Raw genomic sequence first — 18496 nt, 5'->3', positions numbered from 1 at the left:
CCGTGTTGTTGTACCGACGTAGTGCTTTTATTTTGAAAGAGACTGTATGTAAACTTTAAATGTCCTGTGAAAACGGAAGTGTATTTTGAAAGATAATGCATGTAACAAGTAGAACTCGACGCGGCATCCCAGAACATCAAGAACCAATGCACACAGGGTACCTTTCAGACGTGGAAAGTCCATGACCAAATGTCGATATGTGACGAGGTCGGAGTGAGAATTTATGGGGATTTTATTATATTGGAGTGTAATGCTCCAATTCACTTGGTCATATTGGACAAAGTGAATTGGAGCAAATTTAGATACATTTATCCTGTAATTAATAACAAAAAGAGCAGCTGTAGTGGACATATAAACTCAGTTAGCTGTGTATTAGATACTCCTAGCTAAACGTAGACACAGTCTACACAACGGTCCTACAATAAATCCTGCTTTTATGAAGTTAATAATGTTTATTGTGTATGTTATTTAGGCTAAACTGTTTCAGAGAGGTGTTGATTCACCTTTGTGATCATTTTCGCAGCTGCAGTTTGTGTAGAATATATTAACTCATGATGTGGCAGCAGAAAGAGGAAGATAGTGATGATAATGATAACACCATGATGTATAGAGCAGTCTGTGAAAGAAATGTGTGAAGTCCCATAGTGTGCGAACAGTTTATATTACTGATGTCAGGCTAACAGACATGAACAGCCTCAGAAGTTGTCTCATAGCCCTTGTGTGCTGTTTGTCTGTTAATCTCTAATGCACAGAGCTGACGTCAGCAGCAACACTCAGAATCATGTGTGGTCTCACTGTAAGTGCGTAAATTAGTAATCATGTCTGAGTGCGAACCTGCTATCACCTGCTGCATACGTGCATGTGTGTCCTTTAACTGAGTTCCTGACTCAGTATACTCATTATGTGTCTGTTTGCAAGCACATGATTTATAAAATAAAAGCTGCTTCTGAGAGGTGGAGGATTTACTGGCTTGTGTATTCAGTGTGTGTGTGTGTGTGTGTGTGTGTGTGTGTGTGTGTGTGTGTGTGTCCATTTGCACTGAAAATGAGAAGAGAGGGAAACATTTAAGTGTTTCTAATGTGGGTTAAAGCTTTAATCAAAACCATGTGGAGGTCAGGGAAGGGAAATGAGAGTGGCAATAAACTGTAATAAAGTCTGCATTTTACACAAGAGGCACTTTTGGCTTTAAAATATTAGAGTCCCACCACTGCACCCTAATCTAGTACTACAGAAAAGATCAAAGCTTTGATGCCATATAAAGCAGAGATTTTAATTCTGACAGCGCTTGTTAAAACCCAGAGGGGCTGATCCTGTCATTAAAAAAGAAAAAAAAAAGGAAAAATGGTGAGAAAGAAAGCTATTGTCCTTTTGAATAATAAAGCTACATGTGAAAAACCCTGTAAACTAAATTTCTGAAATTCCTCTGGACCGTTTGGAGCTTCCCACTAAGTTCTGGTAACTGTACGAAACTACTCATGAATGACCCACAGGAGTGTGAGAATAAAAATAACATTAGAAATGTCCAAATATCTACCACATGCACAGCTTCTACAGGAATAGAGTGACTCGACAGAGTGGTATGTCCGGGAAAGCTACGGGTTAATTTAAGACTAGGAGCAAAGCCTGTTGCCAATTAGGAGCAGTGAGCGCCACATGTGGGCTAGACGTAGCTACAGTATCTCCAGAAGGGGCAACGGGGGCAGAAACCGCGGTGCGCACAATGGAGACATGCTGAATGTCTGTGAAACCACTTGTTCAAGATCAGTTGGCGCTTACATGTATGGCCAGTAACTAATTTAAGGGATTTTGCTCTTAAAGAGATGAAACAAGATCTACAGGACTAAGGGATTGATGCGCAAAAGGGGCCACCACTCACACGTGGCCAGATTCTGTTTTTACCTTTCAGCATTGCAACATGGCGCGTATCTCTACTATATTGTTCATCTGCGTAACATCTTTGCTCAGTGGAGTTAAGAGCGTATCTGAGTTGTGCCGGGGGACGCGCTGTTTTTCTGGCCAGGACTGGAGCAGACCGTGCGTCGGAGCGCACTGCCAGGAGCGCACGGAGGCAGCATCGACCCGACGACAGCTTCACCACTCTGCGCAGTCCAGACAAGGACAAGTCTACCAGGGTTACCAACAGGATGCTCATTACAGTCATCACCAAGCCCAGAGCGCACCGCTGGCACCGTACACCATCGTCCAACCTCAGCAGGGAGGGTATGCGCAACACACGGGCACGGATGGCACCAGGAGGACGAACCCGAGAACCATCACGGCGGAGGTGTTTCACCCTGGCTGCGCCGGTGGGACCTGTCCGACCACAGGCTCTCACCGCAAGACAAGTGATGACAGTGCAACGCGGGAATGCAAAGGGATTGAATGTAAACTTCCTCACCGGATGCGCCAGAAGCCCAAGTCTTGCGTCGGAGATGGCTGCGGTGCGCATGCAGGAGACGACGGGAGAGGACACTCTTCACCGGTTCATGTGACGGATAGAGCGGCGCAGTTTCTGGATGAGCTTCCAGACTTTGGGTCGGAACGTGGCGCATGGATACAGCTGACATGTGACATGAAACCAGGTCAGTACCCGCCTGTGAGTGATTGGTCACTTAATGGAAAGACAAATAAACTCATTTAAACTGCAGCCTCCTCAGTCAGAAAACAATTACTTAAATTGCTGTGTAATATTATTCTTTCTTTGCAACAGGGTCCAATGAGCTCCCCTCAGAGGACGCTCTTGTGCTGCAGCTGCAGCTGTCAAAGAGCCAGGAGAAGCTTGTTGAGGCCCTCAGGGGCCAGCAGGACGAGGTCAGGGAGCTGCAGAGGCTCCTCACTGAGCAGCAGGGGACGCTGGTCAACCAGCAGAGAGAAATCCTGGAGCAGCAGAGGAGGATGTATGAACAGATGGAGCAAGTAAGGCTGATGGGGGAGACGTTGATCGTTGGTGGATGGAAAACACCTGACCTACAGAAGTCTCGTTTTGTTAGATGGCGCTGACCTCCCCTGAGGAGGATTCATTTCATCTGGGGATCAGAGGAAAATCATTTTCTGCACAACATCCAGTTGAAATTAAGACAATCTGCACAGACTAGACTAACAAAACACATAATATAATCACACATTGTATAGTTTAATTTGTTTTCTTTGAGTCATAACTCATGATGATTTTCACCATGATCACACGCAGAAATGTTCTGCTTTCCTCCCCCCAGGTTAAAGCCCAGTACAACATCATGATGGATAGCATCAAACAAACATCTTTCCCAAACCTCCAGACAGAGCTGGACAGTCGCATGGAAAGCATGAGTGGGCAGGTCAGAGCTCACCAAGCACAGCAGGCTCTGTCTCTGCACAAGGTGGACATGGAGGCCAGCGTGATGGAGGTGAGTTGCACCTTCAGTCTTGAATCAAGAGTGTACACGTTTAATATTCTTTTATCACAGTTTTATCAAAATATAATCTGATCTAACTCATCCTGTTTCAACCAGCATGTGATCAATATATCTGCAATATCTGACATCTGGTCAGCTGCTCTACATAGCCTTCTTTAACCGTGGTGTTCGATGATGTGTTTGATGCCATCAGGTGGGGCGCTCCCTGTTGTCCTGCGGGAGCTGTGGTCCTGAGGAGTACTGTGGCTTCAGCAGTGGTTATCCTCGCTGTGAGAAATGTACCATCTGTCCTGCCGGCTTCTTCCTGGTCGACCAGTGTTCAGTCCACACAGACAGAATCTGCCAGGTTAGTAGGTCCAAGCTGGTGTGTAAAGCTTCAAACCCGTTTGTTATTGAGCCAAACACCAGACTGAACCAGACCGGTATTGTTGTTTAATACATTTAAATCATTTAGCTTCAGATTATGTTCTAGAGATAAGATAAGACACTGTTAATTTGGAAGCACTCATCTGAGGGAATTGGTACGTTATTATCGTCTCGTTTGAGGACACTGGGACTTTATTGTCGCTGACAATGTTTAGTTTTTTATACTTATCGGGTCCTACTGATCCCAAATAGCAATGAGAAATTAAAAAGCATATCAAACAAAAGTTCTGGTCTCAGGAGGATATATGACAAAGAAAGGCAATTTCTTATTTTGGCTGGTAAAAAATATGCTTAGCTGGTGGATTTTTTCATCTACCAGCCGCCTTGGCCAGTAAGTCAAAAAGTTAATTTCAGACACTGGCCGGTTTGCATGAAATCAAACCAGTTTAAGAAACTGGAAACTGACCCAACTCTAAAGGTTAGCATTGTTATTCCTTTACTGTCCAACAGCTGAACATGTGGAGGACTGGCTGCAACCCAATCACCAGAATAAATCTTGGCAATGCACAGTTCTACAAACCACAGATGTTACATTTCTACGTTATTAAGTAGTGGACACATTTAACTTTACGTTTCATTAACGCTGTGGTTAACGTGTGGTTGTGTTTAGGCACAAAAAGTACTTGGTTATGGTTAGGAAAACATCATGTTTTACTATGAGCAATCCCTTTAACATACAAGTAGCCATATTTGACAAGTATTAATAGTACCTGCTATAAAGTGTTGATTTATTTGTCATTACAGGACAGAGATGAGTGCCTTGAAATAGCTGATCTGTGTGGAGATGTACAGAAATGTCTCAATACTCCAGGTAACATAAATTACCTGCATCTTTACCACTCCACTGTTTAAAACATTCCCACATTTTTCCTGTCTTGCATTTGTTGAAGTAGTGACTGATTTATAGTTAAAGACTTTGCTTTCTGACACTGAAATAAGTTTTGGACTCTCAATTTCCTTCCCTGATCATCAGGTGGATTCAGGTGCCAGGGCATGACAGAGCGAGACGCCAACTCAGGAATGTGCGGCCATGGCTACTTCTTCAACTCAGACATGGACGAGTGTCAGGCGTGTAATGAGTGTGACGGAGACCCAGTGGCTTCACCTTGTACCTTCATCACAGACACCATCTGCTCTGGCCCTACTACGTCAGGTGACAGCACCCTCTCTCTGTCCTGGGCTGGAGATGTGAATCTGCCTGGCACAAGAGGCCACGTCCTGGCTCATGCCTTCCCCAGCGTGCAGCTTCACATCCTGGGGAGAAGTGATGCCGCTCTGGTCTCTGCTGAGGATGGGCGCCTGGTGCTGAGGCAGCACGGTCTGGTCTGGCTGGATGAGAATCTGTCGGTGAGCCACGGCTGTCGTAGCTTCATCCAGCTGTGTCTGCGTATGAACAGCACAGACAGCTCTGAGGGCCGTGATCTCAGTGGCGTCAGGATCGAGCAGCAGGAGGCAAGGTCGCTTCAGAGCGTCAGCATCAGTGGGGTAGCAGAGGTCGCCCCAGGTCACATGATCTCCATCTTCCTCAGGAGCGCGAGCCACCACTGTAACCAAAGCAGTGAAGGTCTGCAGCTGTACGATCCCTCAGCAGCTCCGCTCAGTCTCCTCTGGCTCTCCCATGACACCGGGGCTGTTGCCATGACAGCACAGGCCATGGTGTCTGCACACTACCATACAAACTATCGCCCAGTCTTCCGCACCACCTCCACCTCTGACCCTTATGTTGTGGGACTGACTCATGACGGCCGGGGGATCCGATTTGCAGAAAGTGGCACAGTGCGTTTTGTGTTTCAGCAGGCGTTGTACTCCATGGGCCAGGCGTGTGTGAGTGAGGGATTCCAACTGTTGGCGTACCTCAATCGTAACGGAACTGGCACAGAGCTGTGTCGTACCTTCAAACCAGGGGTCCACTATCGAGACACATCCTTATTAATGTCTGGAGCGGCTCAAGTTGACTCTGGGGACACGCTTGGCTTTGAGATCCTCTCTCCTGCTCAGTGCAACGTACGTTTCTTTGGCGACGAGACAGGCATCAGTATCCTCAGCTTGGTTTGGGTCCCTGCAGCTATCTCTTCATCTCTGTCTGCTGCCGTGTCTCACACTGGCCTTCCTTCAGGAGCAGTTCGAAACAAACCACTGTTCTTCCGCCAGACCAGCGCTCAGGTGTCCCAGATGGAGCTGCTGGGGAAGGGATCCATAGATCAGAGACGAGATTTTGTCTTCAGGGAGAGTGGCACAGCTAGTGTGGCTCTGGATCTCAAACTCATTCACTCCTGCAACCTGGTCAAGGTGACTCTTCTGAGGCGAAGTGAGGGGACAGGAGGAGGCCGGGAGGTAGAGGGAGCGCGACCTGTTCCTCTGGCCCAGCAGGTGGGTGGTCAGATGCCTGACGGCAGCCGTTGGGCCAGTATTAGCCTGCGGGCATCCTTCCAGGTTCATAACGGCACAGCGATGTTCTTCACACTGGACTGTGTACGCGGAAGAGTCAACCAGATCAGCTACCAAACAGGAAGTGGAGTGTCAGTCCTCTGGGTGGCAGCATAAAAGAAAAGTTGACCATGTTGGGGTTTTTTTTTTATGTGATTTTCCTGTTCAATAGACCAGATGTTAAAACATTTATATGATGGAATAGTTTCATTGGTTTGATTTTAGAGGAACAGTTTGACATTTTGAGAAAGACACTTTTTAACTTTCTTGCCAGGAGTTAGTCGAGATTATTGATAGCACTCTCATATCTGTCTGTTCAATATAAAGCTAAAGCCAGCAGCCTGTTAGCTTAGTTTAGCTTAGCTTAGCATAGAGATTAGACCCAGATGGAAACGGCTAGCCTGGCTGTGTCAAAAGGTAACTATTAACATGTTACGTCTTGTTTGTTTAACCTAAGCAAAGTGTAAAAGCAACAAGTTGTGGTTTTATGCCAGGCTAGCTGCTTCTCCTTGCCCCCAGCCTTTATGCTAAGCTAAGCTATCATCTCCTGGCTGTAGATGTTAGCTTAGCTTAACATAAAGAGGCCTGGCTCTGTCCAAAGGTAACAAAACAAACCTGTTAGCACATGTAAAACTCACTAATCAAAACTTTTTTCACCTAAGAAAAGTGTAAAAGCAAGGTTTTATACCAGGCTAGCTGCTTCTCCTTGCCCCCAGCCTTTATGCTAAGCTAAGCTAACCATCTTCAGGCTGTAGCTTAATGTTTAGGCTACCACTCCCGTATCTGTCTTTAAATATGAAGTTAAAGCCAGCAAACTCTTAGCATAGTTTAGCAATAATAAAATAAACTAACTGTCTCCTGGCCATAGCTTCATATTTGACATATAGATATATGAGTGGTATCTATATTCTCACTCTGCAAGAAAGTGAATAAGCATATTGCTCACAGTTTAAACTATTCCTTTAAGGTACTTGACTTTGTAGTGAGTAGCCTACAGCTAATTTTGTGTTTTTAAAAAAGCTCAAACATGGACTTTTATTTAAAAATGTAACATCATTCGTCATTAATTGTATTTATAACAAAGCAAGTATTAGTTTTGTGTAATGATTTCTACATTAAGTAAATGGTGGTTCTGATCTGATCTCACACTTGTGTTTTCTGCTTTTATATGTTTAGAAATTCCATGTGCTCTACTTCTGTCTTTTATTTATGTAATTCAGTTACTCTGTTGACACCAAAAGACCCCCAGCTCATTCCCACTGTGACTACAGCATTTTCTGCTGTCACCAAAAGCTGTACGCTGGTGCTGGTTTCATTCAGTAGTGTGTTTTTTAAGAGCATGTGTTTCATGTTAGCCGCCATTTTCTAATGTGAATATCTACTGCATGCCTTGTTTAATGACCACTTCTGCATATTATGGACTTAAAGAGATTCATGTGTGTCTCACTGAGGCCCTGTAGACATTAAACTGCCCTAGAGAGACACTATGCTATTTTGAATATTAACACCTTAAGGCATAGTTATTGTTTACTCAAACTAAACTGTAATAAAGTGTATATTTGATGTTTTATATTAAATCCAATAAAAATAAAATTGTTTTGCTGGACTTTTTTTTTTTCGCTGCTGCCTCTGTATAAGGACCACAGACTGTATTTAAAGATGGATGATGTGTCTGTAGTTCCTCACGCTCTGAAGAAATACAGCCAAAATATCTGGGTGCTGCCATTTTGTGCTTTTGGAGCCAGAGTCTTCGAAGTCACAACTGCACTGTACTGTACAGTGTACAGCTATACAGTCTTTGGTAAAGACTCTGCTTGGTGATACATCGGGTGTAGTCACGTGAAGAACTCTAATAAGAAATAACTTTCTGAACGTTAAATAAAAACTAGCTTTCTTCAACATAAAGACCCTTGCTCATTCTGACACAGTCAGATTTTAACTCTACAGCCGTCTGGTATAGCTGTAGAGCAGGGATACTAAACTTACAGACTGTGTGCCAAATCTGGCCCGCGACAGGTTGTCAGGTGGCCCGCCGACCATTTTCCAACTCACAATGAATATCAGTTGATTCACACTGAAATTATATTTTGTACTTGGAAATACAGTGCCAGAGTGCATAAAAAAGTGGAGGATCCCCCAGACCCCCGACAGAGGTCCAGGCTAACCCCCAAATGTCCTCAAATCTCACAAACAAGGGCGTTGGTTTGATTCAACATTGTAAACAGGGGGTTTGGGGTCCTCCCACAGGAAATTTTAGGCATCAAGCACTTACCTGCATTTTGGTGAATTTTATGCATCAATTTAAGGTGGAAACATCTAATTTTATTTGAATAAAAATCCTCTACTACTTTAATGTTTTTATTGAAGGAAACAAATACACGTTGTAAATCTCCCCTGCCTACAAACGTACCAGCCTAGGCCTGATCTGCGGGGGGCTGCTGCAACTGGACTGGCCTGTTGAGTGACAGGCCAGTCCAGTTGAGTGGCAAGTTGAGTGAGGACAGCAAACATCGAAAAATTGAAAACAGATAATTAATTTAGTACTGATAAATATTATTAATGCCTTTATTAATCGACCCATGGCCTCCTGTCATTTTGCAAAAGTGGCCCCCGGGCAAAGCAAGCTGTAATCATTTACTGTACAAATTCTTTTTTTCCCCATGAAAAACAACAGTGACATTATGCAAACAAATTGGCATTTTAAGGGTTAAAATTCTGAAAATGAATATTTGTTAGTTATGATCAGCACTGAAGTTCGTTAAATGATTTAACTCAGTGAAAGTGGAAAACAATATTAATGCTTAATATTTTCATGGCAGATGCATTTTTGTTCTCTAAGGACAGAGGTTCTTTTTCTAAGGGAGGCACAAGGGTTAAAGATTTCAATTGCAACAAGCTATATCGTTTAATATATCACAAATCATCACTGTGTTTGTTTTTGTATGTCTCCTATACTCTGTTTAGAGTTCACACACACAAACACAAACAGTGTGTGTGCGCCTTGCTGTAGCAATTACACTTTTCTGCAGCTGGGAGGCGACATGTTCAGGTGGGAGGAAATTCTTCGTAACATAGGTCAACCCATCACAGGAGTGACTGGAGATGCTTCAGCTTTCCATAGTTATTGCACTGCTTAGTGTCTTAATGCTCATTTCGGATGTATTGCTTGGATCCTTTTTGTATATTTGTTTGTTTGGTTGCTCACATTATTTCATAAATGTGGCCCATCTCAGATTCCAGTGTTACTGGTCACAGACCTGAACTGACCCACAGGTGCAAAAGTTCTTTAAACTCTGCTTTTAGGCTCTTAACTTTTCTCTGACACTGCAGCCATGTTTTTCTGTGACCCTATTTGGCCATTTGTTTCGATATCCTTTCAAACACAGACCCCTTAAGTTTTGCTTGTTAATAACTGTCACCCCAAATACTCAGCAGGTCTGACACCTCACTTTGCGTCCACTGTCTGGTCCACTTTAACATGCAGTCTGAGCGTAGCCTTAGAGACTGATCACCTATTCAGTCAGAGACGTGCAGACTGAATCGAACATGTTTGCTCCTGGCAGAAGCTGCCAGGTGTTTCTTATTACACATCAAAGACCAGAGGTTCTTTATCATGAATTTAAACAGTTGAAATTATATTAGTCGGGTAGTTAACCTCCTAACGGCCTTCCCACGCACATCCACCGTCAACCCCTCTCATTGCGGGTGTGCTGCTCTGCTTTGGCACAAGATCAAAAAGCATATTACGATCCTGGGCATATGTTCTATGAAAACCAGTGGGCCCGCTGATGTTATTATTTCAGCCTTTGAAGCTGTGACCCCCAGGTTACTGTGTGCTATAGATTATTCAATAAATCATGACTTTTAGGGGATTAGTGCCATTAATATGTAGGTTTGTGTCTTAAAGGTGGTGGGATCAAAAGAGTGCCGGCACGACCGCTTCCCCACTTCAATCGTCTAATTCTCTCCAGTTCAAGGTTGCTTGACCAGACTGTTGCTATGAATAAAGCATGAGCAGCACAGTTTGTGAACTAAGCCTAAATCTTGTGCACAACCTCTGTCAGGAACAAGACAATAAGCAGATCGGAGTCATCTAACAGAACAGAAAGAAAGCATGTCTTGAGACAAATTGAAACCACCTCCAGGCTGATGGATGAGTGCCTGGGTGAGTTATGGTGGGCTGACAATGATAAAACGTTTGAGCAAAAGGTCAGAGCCCCACGGTATAGAGGGTGGAGCTCCGTCTGGCAGGACCAGTTGCCCTTACACATTAGCACTCTGGTTAATGGAGTGCAGATGGAGGGAAAGACAAGGGTATGAGTGTGTTGAGCTGGTATGGGTGTGTCTTTAGGCAGTGCATGTTTGTTTGTGTACATGTATGTTGGAAAACACATGTTAGTGTTTAGGTCCCAGAGGCATTATTTTAATGGCTTTTAGAAAACACTCAATTTAAATTTAAATGCTATAAAACTAACTAATAACATCTAATGTCATATAAAATGAATGACCTTTAAATACATTAATCTGTCATGCCGTGCATCATATTCATTTAGGGACTGTATAGAAATTATAAGTGAATGAGGAGGTTCAGAAAAGGGGGGATGTTTTGCATTTTTTCTTTCTGCTGAAAGGAGGGTGGTCTGACAGGAATGTGCCTTTAAAAGCATCTAGATTCATATCAAGTTTTCCTTTCAGATTATTTGTTAAAAGAAATACAATAACAAAGATCTTAACAGCATAAATCATCTTATAATGCCTTTAAAATTCACCCATAATGCCTCTCCAAGGCAGACCCAAAGTAAACTGAAAGCTATTTTTAGTACGTGTACATGCATGGTCATTTTGAAAGATGACACCAAAGTTTTTACCCCAACTGTCAGAATCACTGTAAGTACTACTGGCTTTGAGTATAATAACTTTGAACACGCTCAAGTTTAAGTTTTTTTTTACATCTCAGCCTGAATATTTTCTTGAAAACAGATGCTGCAGATGACTATAACTGGGACTTATTAGCTAGAAAACACAATGGGACCACAGCATAAAGCACTAGCTAATCCAGATTCAAAGTAGATAACAATATCACCTAAAATAAAATAAAAATTTGCATATTTTTCTGAGGTTTTGACCAGGCGCTTTTCAAAGATAGCAGGTACAACAATCTACTGATTGTGATTATGAGTGGAAAAACAAATGAACAAAGACAGAAATTTAGGAGGTTCGGGGCTTCGGGCACACTTCTCCCTCAATCCTTTTATCAGGAAAGTGGATAGTTTTCCTACTTCTGAGTGTGGTGCTCTAAAAAAAAGGGCAAGCAACACTGCTTTATAGACAGAGAGAAAAAGGGGGACCCAGCTGAGGAATCGCAGCTGTGTCCAACTCCCTTTTTCCATAGCAAGATACTAACTGTACAGGTAACTCTCCTCCTCCTCTTTTTTTAGATCTAGTTTCAGTTTTCCACCTGTGATGAAGAGCAGTGCACAGCTGCTTCCCTAAACTTTGTCTTTTCCAGAAAGAGGTCCAAACAGGGCTCCATCTGGCAGACGGTCTGAAGAGCTATAACATAATGCACAGCAGACTATAGGACAGGACTTTTTTTCTCTGAATATTATAACTCTATTCTCAACTTCTTAGAAAATGCAGATATGCGGGACATGTTTTGAATGTGCTTTGATTCTCTGCCTGAACTCAACTGGGCCCGATCAGACCCGCCAGGTTTCTGGCCCGGGCCATAATTTCTCAACATTCCCCAGGGCTTGAATTGTGTAGGGTTGGCGCTGATCTTTCTGTTTGTATAGAAATTAACAAGCGGTTAAGTTGCACTTTCACTGCGCTTGGCGCTGTGCTGCTCCGTCTCTTCTGTACCCAGAGCTTCTGGCGCTCTGAATAACCGAAGTACCAAACAGTGCTCTGACTTTACAAACAGTCAAGTTTGCCCCAGAGTGCACTTTGGCCCTGCAAGTGACTATTTACAAATGCACCCATCACAAATGTCTGTTACCGCACTGAAGACTTTGACTTTAGCTTGTAAATACAGACTTTTTCAAAAGTGGAAATTTTGGTTTTAAATCAGAATGAAAACTACTGCCTTGGTTCTGGCTTGAGACAGGCTTGGATGGAAAGTACGCAGATTCATTGTAGGGTCAGGCCTAATTTTGTGGGGCCTAATCAAAGCTCTATATGGCATCTTTGTTTTCTCTTTTGGTTATTAATGTTTAATCAAGTTGTATCAATAGGCCTACTCTTATGTTATTTTGAGATACTGAAAGGGGGATTTTCTAAGGGTCTTGCTTTGGGAAAAAGTTAAACATTAAAATTTATTCAAGATTCCACCCCCTATCCACACTAGTAATTTTTCTACAATCCTTCATTTGTTTCTAATCAAGGAATACCTCACCCAGAAAATTACCATTTGGGAGCACAAAGCAATAAAAGATCAAAACTAATAAATGAGAGAAATTAAGCATGCAAAAGATTTATTCTGAAATTCTGCTTTCATTCATCCAAAGGACTCCAGTTGGAAATTAGCCAGCTGGCTAACACTGGCACATTTACAGAAGTGTTGATTAATGTTTGTTGTCCTCATAAATAAAACAAATCTAAAAAAAATCTGGTATTTTCATCCCAACACCAGTGATTGTGCTCAGACTGAGTAAACACCAGCAAACTCAGCCTAAGAGAGTTGAGATGCAGCTATGTTAGTGCTGACACAGTGAGAGCCATGGTCTCACACAGGTAGTGCCTCTGGTCACCATAAATAATGTCATCCCAGGAGTTTAGCCAGTTCTCCTGTCCAATGTGTGACGGTGGGACGATGGCAACACAGTCCGGCCCTGCCCCATCTTTGTCCCAGAGGGCCATGGCGTTGTTCGGCTTCAGGGGATCCCAGTAAATGACATCTGTTTGGACTGTGTTGCCACTGACCCAGAGATGGATGCCCTCCTTCACCATGTCCTGCAACCTGATCCACGCTGCATGGAAGACTGTCTGAGGATGCTGCTGTGCAAACTGAAAAGTCATGTTGGTCAAGAATGCCTGGTCGTCTGCACTCAAAACAACAGCCAAGTCACCTCCCATGTCAAGACAGTTCCTGCGAGCTTCTTCCCAATTCTCTGCTTTCTGAGACAGGAGGAAGCAACGTGAAGCGTGCTCGACCCAGCCAGGCGGGCAGCGGGAACACTGCAGCATGTCCTTGTTGCAGAATCTCCAGAACAAGGACAGTTTGTTGGAGAGCAGGAGCGAACGCTGGTGTTGATTCTTTGCTTCCAGCTGAATGGAGGTTTGTTGTTCATTGTGTAACAGCATGCGCAGCTGTTTGCTTTCTGCAGACACCATTTTGATGGTGTCCAATGATTCTCTCCGAAGCAGCTTCACTTGTCTGTTCTCTTCTCCCACAGGGTCACAGTTTTCCAGGGTTGAATTTAGAATCATGTTTGGCTCTTTGTTCTCCACTTGCAAATGGGGTTTTCCTTGCAAGAGCAGGCTCAGCTGTGTGTTTTTAGCAGACAACAAGCTGAGGTTGCACTGTGTTGCCTTTTCGAGCAGCTTCAGTTGGGCATACTCACTTCCCAGAAGGGTGAAGTTTTGATGAGTAGACTTCAGAAGTTGCTTCAGCTCACTGATTTTAATTTGCAGCTGCTTGGTGTTTTCTGTCATGTGCTGTACCTCCGCTGTTAGACTTTGCTGTTGGTTTACCTGAGCCACAAGGACACCGACAACAGTACCACAGACGAGTGCTGTCAAAATCCCAACCAAAACAACCTGCCAGGCAGATGGCAGTCTATTCACAAAGTTGTTTTGTGTCTCTCTTCTGCCTACTTCATCTTCAACATCTATGGCAATTTTGGCTGGCTCCTCACCTGAATTTTCAGCTCCAGAACTAAAAAAAAAAAAAAGAAAAAAAAAAAGAAAAGGGATCACGAGTTGTTACTATGAACAAGAGGGTTTAAGACCACAGTCAGGTAACTGGGACATTTCAGTTCTCAAAATCCACATTCCCTGGCTCGTATAAGCTGCTACTCCCCTGAAGCCACGAGGCAGGCCAACCATGACACTATTACTCACCTGTAAAACTGATAGGACTTAAATATATGGTCATTGAGGTTCATTGTAAGAACCTTTACATCACAAAGATGAACATATTTCAACAAATAATGTCTGAGTGAAATTATGAATGGTCATCACACGAGGAGGAGAAGGAGGAGGAGGAGGAGGAGGAAAGAAGCCGGGATACTTCATTGCAAACCTACAGGTGTGCTCATATGACATCAGGTCGGCCTATTTTATTAATGTTTTGCAATGGTAGTGCTGTGTATTTGTGCCGCGCTACAAACGTCTGCAGTGCGACAAGGCACTGGGCGTGAATTCTGTGCTGAGCACTGCTTGGTTTTTTTTGTTTTTTTTTCTGAGGGCCAAGAGTTGAAAAATGTTCAACTTAGGATAAAACACTGCCTTCGTCAGTGTCACTTTGGTCGATCAATCCCAGTGAAAGACAGACAAACCGTCACATCTTACATTTACATGTGCTGAACAACAACAATTGAGGAGAAATCTTTCTACATACTATATATAAGTAGCGCTTAAATTTTCAGTCTGTATGCTGCATACACCTCACAAACCTAACTGCTGGCAGATTTAACGCCAGAGGCCAGATTAAGCTTGTGAGCGGAACACTTCATATGCAGGTATCCTACTAACTGTATGCCAACACCCATGTTAGAAGTGCTGTCCGCAGACGGCCCATTTCTGATTCCTTTCTCCAGTGCCTCCATCTTTGTTTTGATGAAGTCACCAGGAATAAAACCCATCAGCACCATCTAGTGGGTCAGAGAAGAATACGATTTAACTATTCTAGCATCAAGAGTTGGAAAAAAATGTATAATTGCAAAAATGAATACTGTATGTGATAAAAGAGTGATACTTGGCTTCCGTGTATCAATACAATATCACCACGCAAAATATTGCGATGCTATACTGAATTAATGTTTTCCTCCATTCCTACTTTAAAACAAAAAGTTTAGGGCAGAAGACACTATTAACACTATGAGCAATAAATTCAAGTTGTATTACTTAGTTTACTCTTCCATAACTATTTGGATCAATCAGCAACCAATTAACTGTTTTACTTTTCAGGGCCAACATGGAAATTAAGCACAAAAGCCAGCAATAAAAAATAAATAAATGATATGATAAAAGATAATAAAAACACAAATAAAGAACCTCCCAGATGCAGCCCCTGTAGGCAGTGTGGGTCAACCAAACTGTCTGAACGCTGTATTCACTGATCGGAGCAGCGCGACAGAGGGTTACTCACAAACTGTGTCTCCGTGCTCCACCGGAAAATGAAGGGACCTTTGTCACAATCCGCACCGAGCAGCAACGGATCTCCCTTTGAGCTAGCGGTGAACCCGTGCTTTCCCGGTCACACGGGGCGCCATCTTGTGACCTAGAGGCCCTCACAATCCATTCAATTAGCTAGCCGGCCGTTGGCGACATGCTAACAGATATGCTAGCAGCAGACTATAGCTCTCACAGTTGACAGCTTCTCAAGGGGCAAACACACTTTTAGCTGAATAACACACTACTTGTGAAGCAGTTTAACTATCCAAAATACTAACTTGACTCAGTTTTGGTAGCAAGTTAACTTTAGGGAGGAAAAACACAGCACACATAGTCACAGCGCCGTAGTCCCGCGTCCCCTTCGTCACTCTCACCTGCTGTCTGCCTTAGTTCCGCCGACCAACCAATCACAAGTTCAGAAACATAATATATGGACTAATCAGAGGACGGTAGTCTGTCACCCCCTCGTGTTGAAGGATCTACGCTCAAAACAAACTGGTTACTCTTAAAGGAATATACCCATTATTTTTATATTTTATTTATTATTATATTTTTTACTGATATAAACATTTCAGTTTACATTTTTAAAATTTTAACTCTGGGGATTTACCCAGGGGTTACACATATTATGTTTTCCCCAAGAATACACATGCTGTCCCAGTGGCATACGGTTACCATGAGGTGTGGTTTTAACTAGGTGCTCCTGCCGACATGGTTACTTCCGCATATATTCCGTATCCTAGCAACCAGACGCAAAGCCTCGCATTGTAAAAACGCCTCCAAAGCGCTATCACACGCTCCAAGCTGAGAGTTTACAGCTGAGAAAAACACTCTGGAGAACACACGTGTCACCAAAATACATTTTACTGCCTGCACAATGAATAGAAAACTACAGATCAATATATGACAGCAAGTAGCCTGATAAATAATTGTTGTGTTAAAACAATATCACACTCGAGGTCGCTGTTGTGCTGAATATCTGCACGACTGTGACTGACTTTTAGACATGACTCACCTCATATTTAACATGGAACCTCATTTATCGTCACTGTCCTGTACATGTTGTCATAAACAAAGTGCAACATACAAACTAAAAACAAACTCCCTCTTATGTAGCAGCTCAATATTATCATCCACCATCCCCACCGAGACAACCTTGTCCCATGCATTATTTAACCCAAACAAATATAAATTGTTCAGACACTTAACAGAATAATATCATTACCTGATGGACACTGTAGTTTCCTCCATGTGGATCATGTCTGTCTGTTTCAGTCGGTTTTTTTTCTGGCTTTTCTGTTTCTGTTTTTCCACCAAGCAGTTATCAGTGTTTGGAAATGAAAAGTCTATCTATTTCCTTATTTGACTTTTTCCCCTAAGTTGCCATAGCAACCTTGAGTGCGCTGTAATCGCTGGAGTGAGATCACACTGCTATCGCGAGATGTAGCAAGTTTAACGTTATTTGACATCAAATAAATGTAAGTAGGACCAAATATACATTAAGGAGCATACATTTTATGATGATGGTATTTATGTTATTAACATCCCGTCATGATCAGTTCAGACAGTCAGTGATGGAAAGTACTCAAGTAGCCTGCTGTCCTCTCTCCATTATTTTCCACTCTTTCCATTTTATGTTGGTTTACATTCTTATTCTACTTCATTACATTTCTTAGGGAAATATTGTATTTTACCACAGCACAATAATTAACATTACAATATTAACCCAGTTTAGATATGGATACACCCATAGGTGCAGTGGGGCACAAACTGTAAATGGAAATTTTGGCCAAAAAAAATTGGGTGTTGGGTAGCAGTACCCCAAATACAGGTATAGTAGATCAGATTATGCTCTTTAAAGGGGTTTTATTTAAAAGATTGACCCCCAAAACTGAGGGAAAGACACCAGATATGTTGGATAGGTGTACACAGACCTGTGAACACCATTTTATCCAGTTCACCTATACAATCAATATTCCTATTATTACTATTTGACTGGTCATCAGTTATTTGAATGCACCGTCATCCGTCTGTTTGTGGCTCAGTCGATTTGACGTATAGTCCGCTGTGCAGAGGATTGTGGGTCAGAATAGCCAGAAAAGCATGCTTACTTGCATACTGCAAAGTCAGACTGGATGTAGTAGAACATCCTGGTATTTCTGGCATGCTGCATTTCACCTACTTTGTTTTGGGAAATACTAAATGTTTTTCTGGTATACTTCATAGTATGGTAGTGTGGGGATTGGAATGCACAGCTTGTTTTACCTATTTCTTCATGTCTATGTCTTTTCTTTGTTCTGGATCTGATTATTTATTGTGTCTTACTCTCTTTGGGCAGGTAGCCTACCATGCTGCATGCTTGCCTTTGTGGAGAACATACTCTGGTTCTTTCACACAATCTCCTCCCCATTCACTCTCTCCACATTTACCACAAGTCTCAGAATCCCTATACAAACAAACTCTGACCGAACTTCCAACACTGCAAAAACTCAAAATCTTACCAAGAATATTTGTCTTATTTCTAGTCAAAATGTCTCATTTCTAGTCAAAAAAAAAATCTAAATCTAGGTAATGAGATTTTTTTTTGACTAGAAATGAGACATTTTGACTAGAAATAAGACAAATATTCTTGGTAAGATTTTGAGTTTTTGTAGTGAACAGTTCTTATGCTGAAGTAGTTTGGGGACATACTGCCTTACTGGATATGACACATGACCCAACAACAATCTATCTGGCAAATATTCCAAATCAAAGTGTGAGACCCTGTCAACAACACCTTTGATTGGGGCTTTCTTGTTCACGTGCAGGATATATATCCATCCCATCCCTACAAAACGTGGACTTTCAGTGCCTTTTCCACCTGTTTCTTTGACCCACACTCCAAAACTATCCATTTGACCATCCATCAGACC

At 42.7% G+C, this 18496-nt stretch overlaps 2 protein-coding genes across 2 annotated transcripts; one reads left to right on the top strand and one right to left on the bottom strand.

Annotated features, from left to right (window-relative positions):
* The first annotated feature begins 1627 nt into the window (after positions 1 to 1627).
* Positions 1628 to 7806, top strand: LOC125901567 (uncharacterized). The gene is made up of 6 exons (XM_049597260.1): positions 1628 to 2582; positions 2711 to 2916; positions 3216 to 3386; positions 3589 to 3741; positions 4566 to 4632; positions 4795 to 7806. The coding sequence occupies exons 1-6, from the start codon at positions 1916 to 1918 to the stop codon at positions 6363 to 6365; spliced, it is 2835 nt and encodes a 944-aa protein (XP_049453217.1). The 5' UTR covers positions 1628 to 1915; the 3' UTR covers positions 6366 to 7806.
* Positions 7807 to 12793: 4987 nt separating this feature from the next.
* LOC125901600 (galactose-specific lectin nattectin-like) lies at positions 12794 to 13636 on the bottom strand. The gene has a single exon (XM_049597325.1). The coding sequence runs from the start codon at positions 13578 to 13580 to the stop codon at positions 12939 to 12941; it is 642 nt and encodes a 213-aa protein (XP_049453282.1). The 5' UTR covers positions 13581 to 13636; the 3' UTR covers positions 12794 to 12938.
* Between the last annotated feature and the right edge of the window lie 4860 nt (positions 13637 to 18496).

Source organism: Epinephelus fuscoguttatus, linkage group LG15, assembly GCF_011397635.1.
Source record: "Epinephelus fuscoguttatus linkage group LG15, E.fuscoguttatus.final_Chr_v1".
Lineage (NCBI taxonomy): Eukaryota > Metazoa > Chordata > Actinopteri > Perciformes > Serranidae > Epinephelus > Epinephelus fuscoguttatus.
This window is presented reverse-complemented; position numbering and strand designations above follow the sequence as displayed.